Source organism: Hydra viridissima, unplaced genomic scaffold (assembly GCF_058129835.1).
Source record: "Hydra viridissima isolate aposymbiotic clone 2 unplaced genomic scaffold, HvirCarnegie_v1 scaffold_12, whole genome shotgun sequence".
In the NCBI taxonomy this organism is placed as follows: domain Eukaryota; kingdom Metazoa; phylum Cnidaria; class Hydrozoa; order Anthoathecata; family Hydridae; genus Hydra; species Hydra viridissima.
In genome coordinates, this window is record NW_028324311.1 from 10,394,017 (window position 1) to 10,410,878 (window position 16,862).

The 16,862-nt window shown below is 28.0% G+C and overlaps 3 protein-coding genes across 4 annotated transcripts in view; all 3 read right to left on the reverse strand.

The window, feature by feature from the left end:
• Window positions 1-2,790, reverse strand: part of LOC145193938 (pre-rRNA 2'-O-ribose RNA methyltransferase FTSJ3-like) — a 50,459-nt gene extending 47,669 nt beyond the window's left edge. Inside the window, exons 1-2 of one of the 2 annotated variants that reach the window (XM_090068013.1) lie at window positions 2,348-2,790; window positions 1,851-2,033 (exon numbers count right to left, since the gene is read on the reverse strand). In XM_090068013.1, coding sequence (XP_089924139.1) covers window positions 1,851-1,917 — 67 coding nt within the window. In that variant the 5' untranslated portion in view covers window positions 1,918-2,033; window positions 2,348-2,790. Of the gene's footprint in view, window positions 1-1,850; window positions 2,036-2,347 lie in introns of those variants that run through there. The other variant, XM_090068012.1, reaches the window with a different exon arrangement.
• Window positions 1-16,862, reverse strand: part of LOC149881199 (uncharacterized) — a 134,003-nt gene that overhangs the window by 81,273 nt on the left and 35,868 nt on the right. The window lies entirely within an intron of this gene.
• On the reverse strand, window positions 6,780-11,797 carry LOC145193793 (ethanolamine-phosphate cytidylyltransferase-like). The gene is made up of 5 exons (XM_090068015.1): window positions 11,470-11,797; window positions 9,606-9,779; window positions 8,265-8,763; window positions 7,778-7,932; window positions 6,780-7,231 (listed from the first exon to the last, which is right to left on the reverse strand). The coding sequence occupies exons 1-5, from the start codon at window positions 11,673-11,675 to the stop codon at window positions 7,126-7,128; spliced, it is 1,140 nt and encodes a 379-aa protein (XP_089924141.1). The 5' UTR covers window positions 11,676-11,797; the 3' UTR covers window positions 6,780-7,125.

Sequence of the window (16,862 nt, forward strand, 5' to 3'; positions counted from 1 at the left end):
AATATGTAAATACGTAAATGTATGTAAATATGTAAATATGATTTTCTTGTTATATCATCGAACAAGACGGCGTTTATTTTAAGTGGATGTCACTACAAGTTCTAAAGTTATGACCATTTAAAAACTTTCAAGATGGCCAATGGCAGCCATCTTGAAATTTCAAAACATTGATTTCAGTCAGTTTTATGTAACTTTTCTCTTAGAACAAATCCATGTTTATTTGAAGTGGATATCACTACTGGTTCTACAGTTATGACCATTTAAATATATTCAAAATGGCCGCCATTGGCCATTTTGAATAATTCATCTGTAAAACGATTCCAGATGCATAACAAGTTTGTGTCTTGCTATTTTTTTGTTGCTCATACCGTCCACTATCACTATGCAAAGTTACACGCTGGTGTCCAGAAGTGAAATGTTTTTATGATAGCCAGCTGCACTAATAATATTGATTATAAAAGAAAATATTTTTCAAAAAAATATAAAAACTCATCTTCCCATATTTGAGAATCATAATTTAAAAAGTCTGACCTTTATCTTTTCATTTTATCTCAAATGAACTTTATTTTACAAAATCTCAAGTAAAGTCAAAATAAATCTTTGAAATCAAATATTAGTTTTATTATTATTATTATTATTATTATTATTATTATTATTATTATTATTATTATTATTATTATTATTATTATTATTATTATTATTATTATTATTATTATTATTATTATTATTATTATTATTATTATTATTATTATTATTATTATTACTATTATTATTACTATTATTATTATTATTATTACTATTATTATTATTATTATTATTATTATTATTATTATTATTATTATTATTATTATTATTATTATTATTACTATTATTATTATTATTATTATTATTATTATTATTATTATTATTATTATTATTATTATTATTATTATTATTATTATTATTATTATTATTATTATTAGTATTATTATTATTATTATTATTATTATTATTATTATTATTATTATTATTATTATTATTATTATTATTATTATTATTATTATTATTATTATTATTATTATTATTATTATTATTATTATTATTATTATTATTATTATTATTATTATTATTATTATTATTATTATTATTATTATTATTATTATTATTATTATTATTGTTATTATTATTATGATTATTATTATTATTGTTTTTATCATTTTTATCATTATCATTATTACTATTATTATTTTTATCATTTTTATTATTATCATTATTACTATAATCCATTTTGAAATTATTACTCAGCCCAAAATTAAAATTTATGGATTTAAGATTTCTGGCCAGGTGGTAAGTAGCCTGAATTTTAGACTATTATAAAAAAGTTTGTATATACAAAAAAACTTGATTTTAAAAAATGGTCTGGGACTTGAGCTACCTTGTGGGATATACCTTGCCAGATTTCACTCTTGTATTTACAATGCTCCACAAAAAAAAAATAACCATTAACTTGCCAAATACAATTTTAGGAATTCTAGCTAATTATGATCCAGCTTGCAATGGTTAAGTAGATAAATATTTTTTAATTTTAAAACAAAAAAAAAGGTTCCTTAGTTTTTCTTCTGATTTGGTTAAACTTTAGTAAAAATTTCTCTGAGTTTAATGCATTTTTTATGAGTTTTTTAAAATGCTCCTATATTCCAGGTTTTCCATGATCTGTACAAACCCAGTATGAATTAAAATTGAAAATACTAAACCACTCTAAACAAAGGTTAATAAAAATTTTATTAATAAAACTGAACAAAAGATATTTACACCTTAAATTCAAATGTGTAGAGTATATGTAATTCTTAGAAATATATATCTATTGATACCTGTTTCTTTAGCCAAATGATAAAACTTGTCTTTACGGCTTTTTCCAACTTTTCCTTTTTTACCCATATTGTATTATTGATTCTAATAACTATACTATTTTAGTAAAGCAACAAATATTTAGATGCAACTTATCCTTGATTTTATACCATACCAACAGATTGAAAGTTAGTTTAGAGACCAATCTAGATAATTAAAAACATAACTGTTATACAAATACTTTGAAATATAATATAAACACTTCACAAAGATATACAAAACACAAATATACTTATTTAATAATATATTTAAAGCATACTAGTGCAGATATTGAAAAGCAAGAAAAGGCTAAAACAAATACAAATATATATATATATATATATATATATATATATATATATATATATATATATATATATATATATATATATATATATATATGTAAACTAAATTTACTTTTAATTTAAATGCTGGAAAATGTAACAGATTTTAGTCAAGAAATTTCCTCTTATATACTTACTAATATTACTAAGGCAACTAATATTGTTTTGAAAATCATTTAGTCAAATATGTTTTATCTAAATTTATTGTAAGACCTTGTGCTAATAATTTCACGTTAAAAGTCTCACGAAGTTCGAATACACCAATTTTTGAGCATCGGGCTATTTCTCGGTTTTTAACAAATGATAAGGAATAAAGTACAGGGTGTCCCAAAAGTCACTTTCTGATTTGCTTATAGCTTTGTAACTAATCGCTCTTCAGCATTTTATTTTCAAATAATAGGAGACACTCACAAAAATGTGCTGCAATTTAGTTTATGCATGAAGTAATTATTCAATTATTTCAATACAACATGAATTTCAACGACAATTTCAAGGACGAAATTCTCCTTTAGCACCAACAATTCGGCGATTGGTTGTTCAATTCGAAGAAACAGGGAAAACGCCGATAACTTACAAGCAGGAAGACCACGGGCACGGCGTTCATTAGAAAATATATAGCATGTCAATTATGGTTTTCGAGATCATCACGCGTACGCTCCATACTATTCGAGAAACGGACTGACGTATTTCTAAATACGGTGATTTTAATTGACCTGCTCGGTCATCGGATTTAACAGTTTTCGGACTTTTTTTTGTGGAGTTATCTGAAGTCTAAAGTATACATGAACGAGCCAGCAAATTTAGATCAGTTAAAATATAATATCAGAGCCAAAAACGCTAACTTATCTCAGGATTTGCTGCGTTCTGATGAGGACAATCTGATGAAGAGCCCAAATTTGTAAGAGCTTAAGTGGGGCCTAACTATTAGACAGAGTTTTCAGAACTTAATGTAAAAAAAAACTGTAAAAATTAAATTTTCGTTTATTGTTAACACTATGCACATTAGTAAATCCAGTAAAAAGTATAGGGTACCCCATAATTTACGCAAGATTTGAATTCAATAGAAAACACTGTTTTTTTTCCTTAGATTGTGACTTTTTTATTGAATTATAAAGTACATATGATAGGGTTATGTATGAAATAGCACATCAAACAAATGGTTATGTATGAAATAGCACATAAAGTAAATGTGGTAATTATATAACACTGTTCCTAATTAAAAACAGTGTTATATAATTACCACACTTGCAGGAAAGTCACTGAAATTTAACCTGGTAAAAAATCTGATAATGCAAACTTGAAAAATCGTTTTTGGCTTTTTAGGCAGCTTCCGCACTCTGTACACGGCAAAAGCTAGCATGTACTGAGTGGTGTGATTACAGATTTGTCAGTTTTTAACTGGTCTAATTTTGGAAGATTTTTTTCTCGATTAAAGTTGTATGTGTGAATGGGGAGATCTTTCCGTTTTTCAGTTTTATTACATTCTCCGTTTAAAAAGAGAGAGAGAGAGAGAGAGAGAGAGAGAGAGAGAGAGAGAGTAGATTGACAGGTAAAGGATGGTAGATCAGGGAATTTGTTTTCCATTCAAAAAAAAATTTTGTTCTTATGTCTTTTGAGATTCCACTTCAGCAGCAGCTTTGAATGTTCTGTTAGGCTTCAGCAGCAGTTTTGATTAGCGAAATTTATTTTCAATAGGAGAAATCTTTCATTTATCATATTTTATTTATTAAATACTGACAAAAGTTACTATAAAGCTACTCCAATAATTATTGGAGTTGACCTAGTCTTGCAGATCCGAGAAAAACCTTTGGTGGATATACCAAATGGTTTTCTCGGGTCTGCCAGATTGATTTCCATCGATGGCTTTTATCAGTGATGTCCTACAACCCTAAAAAATTCTAGGGGGAGTGCAAGGTTTTCATAATCGACCAATTTTTTGATTAGCTCTTAATTTTATGCTTCAAAAAGTAAGCCAAAACTCTTGATTCTTTTTTAAAAGAAAAAATGCAAATTACTTTACTACTTTCCTAATGATTTCGTGAAGGAGACATTTTAAAAATGGAAATACGATTACTTTTTATGTTTATCCACTTGTGACATAGGTCACATTGGATTGCTGAATGATTTTTAGCTACTGCTTTAAGGCATATTCTACAAGATTATTTCAATACTGTTAAGGTTATAGAAAAGGATATTGAGAAGAAAAAAAAAGGATCCAAGAAGAAATGAGAAGATGCAAGTGAGTTACAGAAGAAAGAAATCAAGAAGAAAATATATGTAAAATAAGTAAATCATCTCAGAATGAAAATAGTATATTAACTTAATTAAATGATATAGTCTACTAATTATTAGTATATTACTATCAAAACAAATAATAAAATATGCTCTTAACTAATGTAAAATCTTTAGATAAAAAATTTAATACTTGATATTTTACGACAAATTAAGATACGACTTTCTTTTATTTTCATAGACAGCAGTTTACTCTTTAAAAGGTTTTTTGTGTGTTCTTATTTTTGTTTAAATTTTAACATTTTTTTAAAATTTACTTTAATTTTATCTTTTGGTTTTCAATATTATTATCATTCTAGTCTTTTTTTAGATTTGAAAAATTGTAAACAATACTTCAAAATAAAATATTAAATTGGTCATGAAAAAAAAAGACTCAAACATGAACAGAAATAACAACACTATAAAGGCTAAAGAAAATCAGTTTTAAATGACTTTATTATTGGTAAAATACACTAATTACTAACAAAAGGTTTCAAGTGGCATTTTTCGAGAGATTCTGGTGCGTAGTGTTGAGAAGAACAATTTTTTCAAATAAAGACAATTATTGCAAGAAGCAGTATTAGCATTCTTTTAACAATGGAAACTGTTTGTGTTCAGAGTTTATTCCATGAGTGACTTCAATATATCAGATATGCCATATTCACTTTTTTAGTTAAATGTGATGTTTCAAAATATGCATTTAAAGCCAAAGGTATTTATCAGGGCTGTGGAGTCGGTAAGCTGCTGTTCCGACTCTGACTCCTTGATTTTATCATAGACCGACTCCGACTCCGACTCCTTCATAAGTAACCAATTTGTAACAACAAATAGTTGTTTGTTTTACAAGTTATTTGTTTGTAACAATAAATAACTGTAGTAAAACGTTAACATTGGCTATTTAATCACTATGATACAAATAGTCCAACCACTTAGTGCTTTAAACAATATTTATAAGAAAACAATTTCTGAACAAACAACTTTTCTGAACTCTTGTCATGCAATAAACTCTTATGTAGTCGCTAATAACATTATGAGTTTGTCAAAATCATGTTTGAAATTTTGTCAGTTGGACAATATTTCAAACATGAAAGAACTTGTTCTTCTTTAAGTTCATATTCTTTAAGAATCTTTTCTACTAAGACCTGGAGAAATTCGCTGGTGTGATAAGTTTTGGCGTCTTTTACTGCCAATGTCTTGGTAACTGCTTCATTTTTTTCAAAAAAGAATTAAACATTGTTTACAAAATAGTTCACTCTGTTAAGAAACACAAAGCGTCCCTTGAGACATTCATTTAGTTCTTCTTTTTGTTTAACAGCTTCATCAATCACTAATTTTCTAATACTCTCTCTCTCCAGAGAAACAAAGTTAATTGAATACTTACAGTCTTTCTGTTTGTGGAGCAACTCTTTGGTGCTTGGTGGTGGCACGCCTAGCTTTCTACTAAGAATATGTAGCACAGTGCCAGACAATTTAAGTCGGGAGTTAGGGGATCATGAAGTTATATAGTTTAAGGGAAGGTAGAGGAGAGCGCAAAGGAGGTGATATATGATTCTAAGTGATAAGCAGCAAAATACCCTATTGCTTATCACTGTTTTAAAGGCCTAAAAATAACATGTCAAACTCCTTGTCCTCCAGTTGTTGCAAACTACAATTTCCATTGTGTCTGGATATCCTACAGCTTTCAGACCATCCTGTGACTTGTAGTTTTGTAACGTCTATAAAATCCTTATAAAAATTATGAAGCTTTGAAAGATTTCTTTTAAACCGGAGTCGGAGTCGGTACAATTTTTTCCGACTCCGACTCCAAATCCAGCCAAAATGAGCTCCGACTCCGACTCCACGACTCCGACTCCACAGCCCTGGTATTTATAAGTAAATCCGTTTTTATTAATTAAAACGTGATATCCCTCTGTCCTTAGATTTTTTTAAATTTTAAGTAGCAATAACTGTTCAAACAGTTTGTATTTTAAACAAAAAAATCCAAGCAATACTAGTAAATCAGAAAAAAACTAAAACAACTCAAGAGATTTAATATGAAAATTAGTATATATTTTATATACTTATTTGGTTTTAAAAATCATTACAAGTAGTTCTTGTTCTTATTATATAAAAAACTAAACAAGTAGCCTAAAGATTTTTTGAAATTAAATTGATTTTCATTTCAGCTATATATTTTTTAAATTCAAATTCCAAAAAGCATTTCATAAAATAATGGGTCATTTAGTCTGGATATTGTCCACGAGGTGTTGTAACTACGACAGAAATTAGTTATTCAAATTGAAATTAAAAGAAAACAAATAAAAGTGTTCAAAGAAGACACTGAAACTTTTACTAAAAACCAAAACTGAGAAAAATAATGCAACCAAACAGGTTTTTGATAACGCTTCGTTAAGTTCTTAATTTAGGGATCTTCTTTCAGCCTTAAAATTTACAATTTTTAGGTTTGACAAATTTGTCTGGCAGATCTATAGCCACTTTATCTGTGCACGTCGTAATTAAATGGGTAAATTTGGTACCAAGAATCAGAATTCATACAAACCTTTTCAGATGCATCATTTAGAAAACATGTACGCACGCATAAAAAGATGTGCTTCCCAACCCCTTTCCCACAATGTTCCTAAAAAAGTTTCGAAAGTTTTTTCAATCAATTTACATCTTCGCCTTTCAATGTTTCTTTTTGCTTTTGAAGCATTTCTATAACTGCGAGCTCTTTTTTTTCTTTATTTTGATTTCTAATTTCAAACTCAAGCCTAAAAATAAGTTGAAAAATTATCAGCTTATTGCATGTCTAACAGATTTACAATTAGTCTTTAAAAACATTTTTTTATTTTCGACAATTAGCAAAAACTAAAATCTATTAAAAATAGAAAAAAATTAAATTCTTAATTACAAAAAAGATTAAATTACATTAATAACAAAAAGATTAAAAAAATTTTTTAATTACAAAAAATCAAATTCTTAATTATAAAAAGGAATAAGTAAATTTGTATTTCCTTTTTACTAAAAACTGTTCATTGCATATATACACGGAGCATTTATATGCATGTATACATTTATACACATGTATACATGCATATATGCATGGAGCAAATATTTATTTTTATTTTGGGAGCAAGCGCTTTAATTATTTTTCTTTTAATCTTTTTTTTAATAAAATGTTAAAAAAAAAATTAAAAGGAAAATAAATAAAATAATTACTCCTAAACTTTTACATGTAATTGGAGAACGGATAACTAATATATTATGCACTAGCTTAAATAAAGGATGAAATAAATAATAAGTTTAGTAGGACTTACTTATGTGTAATTATCCTTTGGACAATATCAGATGTTGTCAATGGATTTCCACTATCAACTGTGCGAAATATACCTTTTTGCTTAGGATAGGCATAGGGATCAGTTCCATCAGCATCAGCCATAATTAAAGTTGCTCCATGAACAACTATATCAACCTTAGGTATTAAAAAAGATTAAAAATGTAACCAAGAAATTTACAACTTTTGGATATTGAATACATGTCTACAAATTAGTTGAGATGTATCATAAACAAACAAACAAAAAATGGAAGAAGGGATTTGGTGAACAGCATCTTAGGTTTTAGAAATTAAAATGTTTTAAAAAGTGTGGGAGCAATAGTAAATTCATTTAATATTCAAGAGTAAGTATATTAACAATTAAAATATATTAATAATTGAATGGATTTTCCTCACTTAGTAACATTTTAAAAGTTTCTCTTTACGTAATCTAACATAATGATCACCAAATTTTTGTTTGAAAAAATTACTTTAAACTGTGTAATGAGCTCTTCTGTGACTTTATAAGGAGCTCCAATAATGACTTGATTAACATAACGACAAGCAAGCACACTTAATACACGCTCATGCAAATTCATAATGGGATAGTTACTTCCTTTATATCTGTTTACTTCTGAGTCTGTGTGCAATCCAACAATGACATATTCACCTAGCTCTTTAACTTTTTCAAGAAAGTCAAGCAAGCCCACATGAAACAAATCAAAAGCTCCTGCTGCATATACAATACAATCCCCAGGCAATGGCTCCTTTCCATCTGCAAACTGAACAATCTTTTGAGAAGAAGGTAAGAAATGAGAAACACCAGTGTAAGGACTTTTACCTGTAGAATCTGATGATACTCTTTCTAGATCTTGAGGATTGACACTGCATATAGGACTGCCATGATCAAAGTGAGTTTTTGTTAATAATAACATACGGCCTACAAGGTTTGTGGTTGAAACACCCTCTGTTCGCTTGCATTCTTTATACCTGAAAATTAAAAGCTGGTAAAACATATTACAACTTTTTAAAATATAAATTTAGATTTTAACGAACAGGAACATTTCATAGTTGAAGTGCTTGAAGCAACAGTTCTAGAAAGCTTTTATGTGGTTATAAGTTTTCCTGTCTCACAGTATAAATTATACTTTTCTGTGTTACTAGATCAGAGATTTTAAATAAGACATTTTTAAATCAGAGATTTTATATTTAAAGATATTGTAAGTAAATCATGAATTTTCTAAATCTTTAGAAGAATATATTACATGCATCCTAAAGTGGAGATTAAGCTTTAAGAGTGATACAATACTGTCTTTTAAAGAAGAAGAACGCCAAAACAACCAAAAACTGAACTTTTGTTTCCAAGCTCAAAGGACTTTTTATGTGACTCATCTGAAGTTCATACTGAAATTTAACATTATTAAGCAGTTTTTATTTTTTTTAGTTATTTAACAAAAAAAAAAAAAATGCTGCTTCATTAAGCATGACTGATGTACATGAACAAATTGCTTCTTAGAAAAAAAGGGCATCCAAAATAGAGAAGCATACACTGACCAGGAAATAGCAATGACAATAAATAACATAGTAACACCTACAGCTAAATTGAATTAAACTCATTAAAACAAAACAAAACAAGACAGAAAAATTCATATATGTGTTTAAGAAACAAATCTTATTTAACATAAATCTTTGTTTAATATAAACTTATACAATATTACTTTGTATTAAAACTTTGTCACTAATATACATTAAAAAAGTACTGACGGCTATTGGATATCGAAAAAGAAAAAAAAAAAAAAGAAAGAAAGAAAAAAAGGGTTCTAAATTATTACCGCCCAGCTGCTTTGACAATATGATAAGTATCTTGCCCATCAACAGTGCAAGTAATATCATCACCATGAACACAAAATGCACAATCATACTTGTCTAATGTTTCCAGTGCTGTTACATATGGTGCATCCATAACAACTTCATCAACCCATTTTATCCCTCGTACCATTTTGTACCTGGATGGAGCATGATCATAATTAAATAATTTTTTATTAAAGTTCAGGTATACATATAAGGTATAAAAGGATAAGTTAAAAAAAAAAACTTTATAAAACTAACTTTCTTTTTCACATTCATTAATCAAATCTTTTAACTAAACTATAGCTAAGAGAGATTCAAAAAGAGGTTGTTATATATTTACAAAAAACAGCAAATTTAAAAAATCATGGGCTAACTGACCAAATTTCCAAAAAGCTAGGAACTAAGACAAAGGAAATAATAAAATAAAAAGAGGGGAAAAAAAACAACTTTTACTTAACAATACTTTATCCAAATCTAAACAATTATGAGTAATTTTTATCATATTTGATTGGAAACAGTGATTTACTGAAGAGATTTTCTAATTCTTGAATAATTACCAAATAAATTGATATATGATTAGTAATCTAATAGCAAAACAAGGCATTACATACTTGGAAATCACATGCCAAAAATCAAGAAAGCAAGTTACTACTAAAATGTCTGATGTTGGGCTTTGTGTTGCCAACATCCATGCTAAAGTTTTACCATGTTATAGCTCAACCAAACATAGCTGATATGTGTGTGTGTGTCTGTATATATATATATATATATATATATATATATATATATATATATATATATATATATATATATATATATATATATATATATATATATATAAAGGGAAAGAGAGAGAGAGAGAAAAATTTATATTTTTATCAATTGAAAGTAATACTAAATTTCAACTTCAATGGAGAACTGAAAAATTGCATCAATATGTATTGAAATTTCAATTTTTCATTCCATAGTTTCTACTAACTGCTGCTACCTTAAACAGCATATATTTTTGAAAAAAGTTTGACTTTTAAAATGAAATAATAATTTTTAAAAGAATAAGATAAAAAAGTGAAAAACTTTTTTTGTCAAGAACAAAACAAAATCAAATATACTTTGACATATAAAAACTGAGATAGACTCCAGGTCAAGCATGTGTCACTAATTACCGCTTCAAGAAGTACCAGACTTTGGTCCTTAAAAAATTAAGAACCAAGAATAGAAGTTTTGTTTATGATACAAGTTTAGTAAATAAATAGAAAAACCTATTCAAAATATTTTTGGGTAGACTTATTTAAAATTATAGGTAGGCAACTATAGCTAATGAAAAATTAAGGAGTCACACATACAAAAAAAACATAAAGAAAAGCAACAACCAAATATGTTTTGTAGTTTTGTGAACTCTAAATTTTACATTAGCGGTTCAAATTGTAAGTGATCATAAGCTAAACACATGAGATGTATGATGAATGATAACAGGAATTGTTTATAAAAAGATTTTTAACTACACGGATCCTTCGAATCTTTAAAATCGTTAAGTATCTTACTAATTTTGCAATATATTAATTCCAAATATTAACCATATACTTAAAACAAGTTTGAAAAATTAAATAACTTTGAAGCTTTTTAAAATTTCGTCATATTTATTTACCAAAAAAAACTCTTGGAGTGGTGGCAGGTTTAAAAAACTTGAAAAATTTTATTATAAGACCAAATTAACACAGAAATACAACAATTTTTTGTACACCTGTTTCAAGAGAATGTTCTTATAGTGCATTATTTTATAGACTTTTACAAAAACAAAATTGATTTTATCTTTATAAAAGCCTATAATGCTGTATTAAAAATTACCTTTCTTCTTCATTAAAAACGGGAGGTCCTTTGTGCTTTCTTACTTCTTCATCAGAATGAACACCAACTATTAAGTAGTCTCCCATAGCTTTGGCCTGGCGAATCTGGTTTGCATGGCCAAAATGCACCAGGTCATAACAACCGTCACACCAAACTTTTCTGATTTTCTTTTCTTCGTTTTTTAAAAGTTGATCTTTTTCACTCATTTTATTTCTGAGAATGAATTAAACTAGATTGCTGTTTAAATTTATTTGTAGGGATGTTTACATTGGTGTTTTAATAAAATCCTGGATGAGAGAGACAAGATCTTATTGCAAACAAAGAAAAAAGAAATTTCGCAAACGCATGCGTATGTCTACATTTTAAAAATTTAAAGACTTCTCATGGTTATCATGGATCCATGTCAAACCACGCTTTAAATAGCAAATCAATATTTTGGTCTATTTGGTCTTTGGTTCAACAAAAAGTCTACATTCCCATTTACTGTCCAAATATAAAATTAAAGTAACATCGCAATCGCAAGTACCAAGTTTATCAAAAAAAAATATTCGAAATATAGAATTAAAAAGTTTCAAGAATCATCATGGAGTTATTTTAAAGTAGGTTTTAATGGTTCGACAGGTGAAAAATTATTCGTTAGTACGTGTTTACAAAATCCCCGATCGTTAAAGTAATGCAATCACAAAAGCCATAAACGTTAGTTACCATTTAGACCAGTAGTTTAGCCCATTCGGTTATATTGAAAAAATCTGCATCGATAAATCATCTGTGATAAGATTGGAAGCTAATATTGGGAAAACGAGGTTTTAGTTGATAGAAAATCTCAAACATTTACACTAAGGTTGTTCACGGAAGCAAAAGTTGAATTTTCGATAAAAAAAAAAGTTTTCGAAACTCTATTTTTGTTTCGGTAAGTTCGAAATAATTTCAAACTAATTAATTTTGCATCGAAACGATTTTTTCATTTCGAAATTGTCAAACTTGCTTCGAAATATTTTTGCGATTTCGAAATTCTGAAAATATTACCGAAACATTTTTTCACTTTCGAAATTGTCAAACTTGCTTCGAAATATTACAGGGGTTAGAACCCTCAGGATAAGATAGGGAGTTGATATTTTGTGACGTTTTGTGGAAAAGGGAGGAGGGGGATCTGAAAAGTTTTTTGCGTGACATAATTTGCGAATGACCCCTTACATCTACAAGGTGAAATGTTTCATATTAATTATTAGCCCTCTCAAAGTGAATAAAACCTACCTACAGCAAAAGCTATTTAAGTTTTTTTGTTAACAATTTAAATTGTAAATTTTGAACATAGAATTTTATAAATTTTTATTATTGAAATTTTTACTTATTAATTATTGAATAAGAAAAATTTGAACTTCTAGTTCAAAATTAAATTCAAAACTAAAATGTGGTTAAACTATAGTTTAAACTAGTGTTGTTACGACTATTAAAGAATCAATGTTATATTATATATACTAGATGTCTAACTTCGATCCGAAAAGTGAAGCTGTGGAAGCCATTATTAATTCGGGCAAAAACATGTATTTTTAACTTTTATTTCGCACGTCGGACATAGCTTTTGCCCTTATTACAAATGGCGGATTCAATTTGTAAACATAAAAAGCGGCTTCACTTTTCGTCCAATAAAATCCCGCAAGTTAGACATCTAGTATATATAGTATATCATTGTAAAGAATTCGACTGTCGACTAAATCGACTAATATATTTTCAAAAGTCGAACAAAGTCGACTTTTGAACTTATGTTAAAATTTTTGAAATTATATTTTGAACGACTAGCACTTTTTTGAAATCGACTAAGTCGACTAAAAGTCGATTTAGTCGAGTTGTGAAAGGGTGGTGGTGGGGGGGGGGGGGGAATTGATAAAAGAAATAAAGTAATTTATGTTTGTTTTATATATTTTAAAATTATATAACTTAGATATTAATGAAACAAAACAATATAAACGCCACGCAGGATAAATTTTGCTAGGTCCCAATGATTTAATATTGTGAAAAAAGTCCCTGTGATTTCTTGATAAATATATAATTAAAAAAATAGTAAAATAAAAGTAAATATAAGTTTTAAAGTATACTACTTAGATATGGAGGGTCTCACAATTTAATTATCCTTAGAGCCCTAGTTAAAGAACGGAACGGATCGGCACTGTATATCGGATCGGCATTGTATGCAAATATTTTTAATAATCACATGCAAAGTAGATATAGACATAAAGTTTTTTAAGTATGATAATTATTGTCATATGTTATAAAGTTGTTTAATAATGCAGGGCCGTCAAGAAAAGTCTTCAGACCATAAAAAAGTAGATCTCAAAAAGTATGCGAAAAAAACCTTTTTTAGCGAGCCCTCATTAAATGATCAGTCGTAAAGCTAGAAATACGGAAGCTAACTAACAATATTTTGGATTTAAATTAAGTGGAATATCGAAAAAAGAAATTTGTAATTTTGATTATTTATTATTTATAAAAATGCTAAAGAAATGATAAAATATTTTAATATAGTAAAAATAGAGAAAACGTATACAAAAATAGCGTAAGATAAAAATAATATTATTTGTACTAACACACACCCAATGAATCTTTCCCAGCCTCTTTTCAGACCAAGATATTTGTATATTATTTTTAGATACTATGTTAGAACTAAGATTCGCCAAGTTACTTACTGTTAACATTACGCATTGCTAACGCGGAATTTAATTATAGTTACTATACATAATTACCGGAAGACGTTATGAAGCTACTTTCAGTATAAGTTTATATATATTCATTATAAGTTTCTCTTGAGTTACTTTTAGTTGTTCTCAAGTTACCGCAGATACCGGTACCGGTAACTAAAAGTAATTTTTTTGGAAGTTGCTGAAATCCCCGAACCCTTAATAGAACTTCAAGAGAGTAAACAAAAAAATTAGTGCCGGATTAGGAGATTGTTGGGATGGAGGGAGATACTATATTTGAATTTTTAATTTAATATGAAAGGAATGGGGGGTTAATATTTTATTCCTCTAAAAATACATTCTACATTCTATTCAACAGTTATTTGCTTTTGCAAACAAAATAAAATTAAAAAGATTTATAATGTTCAATCAAATAAAAAGATGTATAAGTACTATTATTCGACTAAATTGACTTTTAGTCGATTAGTAGAAAAGTCGATTAGATCGACTCTTAGATTTTTCAAAGTCGACTAATTTTGACTTTCGACTAGTCGACTTTTAGTCGATTTAGTCGAAGTCGATAACAACATTAGTTTAAAAACTTTTTAATTTTAAATTTGCATAACGTAAGTTTAAACTTTAGATTTAGAATTTACGGAAAAGTTCGTGCGCTTTCCTAAATGATAAATCACGATATTTAAAAGTTATAATATGCAATTCCCTAGACGATAATTCGTCTGACTTTTTTTCCCCGTGAACTTTGGGAAGTCAGATGAGAAAACTCTCAGGTTTAAGGACGGGGGTAATAAACTTTTTAAAAATCAGTTATTAAAAATCAACTATTTTCAACCAATTATCAACCATTTTGCCAAATTTAAATAAACGTCGAATATATTTTATAAACCTGTATTTTGTACTTTCAAATTAATGTTTTTCACAGCCTGTTGGTTGGCAAACAAAACAACCTATGCCATTGCTGAGAGCTATAAAAGCTTCTTTTTGGTAATCCTTCAAAGATTTGATAAAAAATAAATCACAAATTATTTTAAAAGCTCTAAATTATCCTTTTTGTTTGTCATATTGCTTCTGAATAGCAGTTTGTCATATTGCTTCTGAATAGCACTGATAATTTCATTAACTACATTTTGGCACAACCTTTAGTTAACCCCCCGAAACTTTACGATATTTCAATAAGATCAAAGAAAAGCCCCAGGAACATATTTGTTCTGGTAGATGATAAATTGCATTAGCACAAAAACCAAAGTTTTCTCGTCTGACTTCCCAAAGTTCACGGGAAAAAAAAGTCAGACGAATTATCGTCTAGCAATTCCCTTAAGGCCTCTAACGCACGCATATGAAATAATTGTTGCAACGTAAACGGCTAATTACTCTCTAGTGGTTAAAAATGTAAATAAAGTTATAATAACCTCCTTAATCGCTCGATAACCTAAGTGAAGTAACATGTGTCACAAGTTTACTAATAGCATAAGTAACTAATTTATTAATATTTGTTATATGCGTACGAGTAAAAAAACTACTTGCTTTTTAGTTTGAATAAACATGTCAAAAACAAATAAGTCTGTTATTATTAGTAAGAAAGGAATAAGAAAACGAAGCTTCGTTTGGACATATTTCGAAATAGACCAAAAGAATCAAACAAAATGCAGCATATGTTATAAGATTCTACCTTACAACAGTTCGACAAGTTCAATGCAATCCCATTTATCAATTGATCATTGCATTAATTCAAAAATATCTAAAAAATCAACAATTTTACTCAACGATGACGATATATCCGATATTGAGAGCGGTAATGAGTATGGTTTTGAAGAGACTGGTCATAAAAAATTAAACAAGTTATTGGTGAACTTTATCGTTGGTACTGATCAGCCGATTTCGATAGTACGTCATCCAGATTTTGTAAATTTAGTTAGTGAGTTAAACAAAAGCTACAAAATGCCATGCATAAATACGGTGAGCAAGAAATAAATTCCATCAATTACGGACAATCTAAAATCAATTTTAATGCTAGAATTGAAGGGATGCCAATTCATTACAATTACTTGTGATGGTTGGTCATCATTGAGTAAAAACAGCTACCTTGGTGTGACTTGTCATTTTATTGACAAAAATATGATTCTGGTTGACCGAAACCTGGATCTTAGGTTTATGTCTGAAATGAAAACAGCTGAATATTTATTTAGTACGTTAAACGAAATCTTCAGTGAATGGTCAATCAGTAATAAGATTTTTGCACTGGTTACTGACTCAGGTGCAAACATTTTCTCTGCAGTAAATAAATTTGATGATAATGTTCTTAAGATTCCATGTGCTGGTCACCGTTTGAATCTTGTGATTAACGATCTTCTGAACACGAGAGATATAAAAGTAAAAAAACTAAAAAATGGTTCAAAGCGTTACGAAGTAAAAGATTACGACGGTAATGGAAAATTAATTAATAAAGAAATTACGGAAAGTGAAGTTAAAGAAATTGAAAAAATTAACGAAGGCAAATTGGAAATCGCCAAGGTAATTTCATCCTGCAGGCACATTGTTGGTTTATTTAAGCATTCGGAGATGTTACAAAAAAAGTTATGAGAAATTCAAGAAACACTTCGATATGAAACTAAAATAAAGTTAGTACAGGATATAGCTATTCGCTGGAATAGCCAATTCGATATGATTGAATCTATATTAACTAATAAAACTGCGTTGGAT

Coding starts and splice junctions, on each gene's coding strand:
- LOC145193793 (XM_090068015.1), bottom strand. CDS start 11,675: ATGAGTGAAAAAGATCAACTTTTAAAAAACGAAGAAAAGAAAATCAGA. Junction 9,780..11,469: donor GTTTTTAATGAAGAAGAAAG/GTAATTTTTAAT, acceptor TGCTCCATCCAG/GTACAAAATGGTACGAGGGA. Junction 8,764..9,605: donor ATTGTCAAAGCAGCTGGGCG/GTAATAATTTAG, acceptor TTTAATTTTCAG/GTATAAAGAATGCAAGCGAA.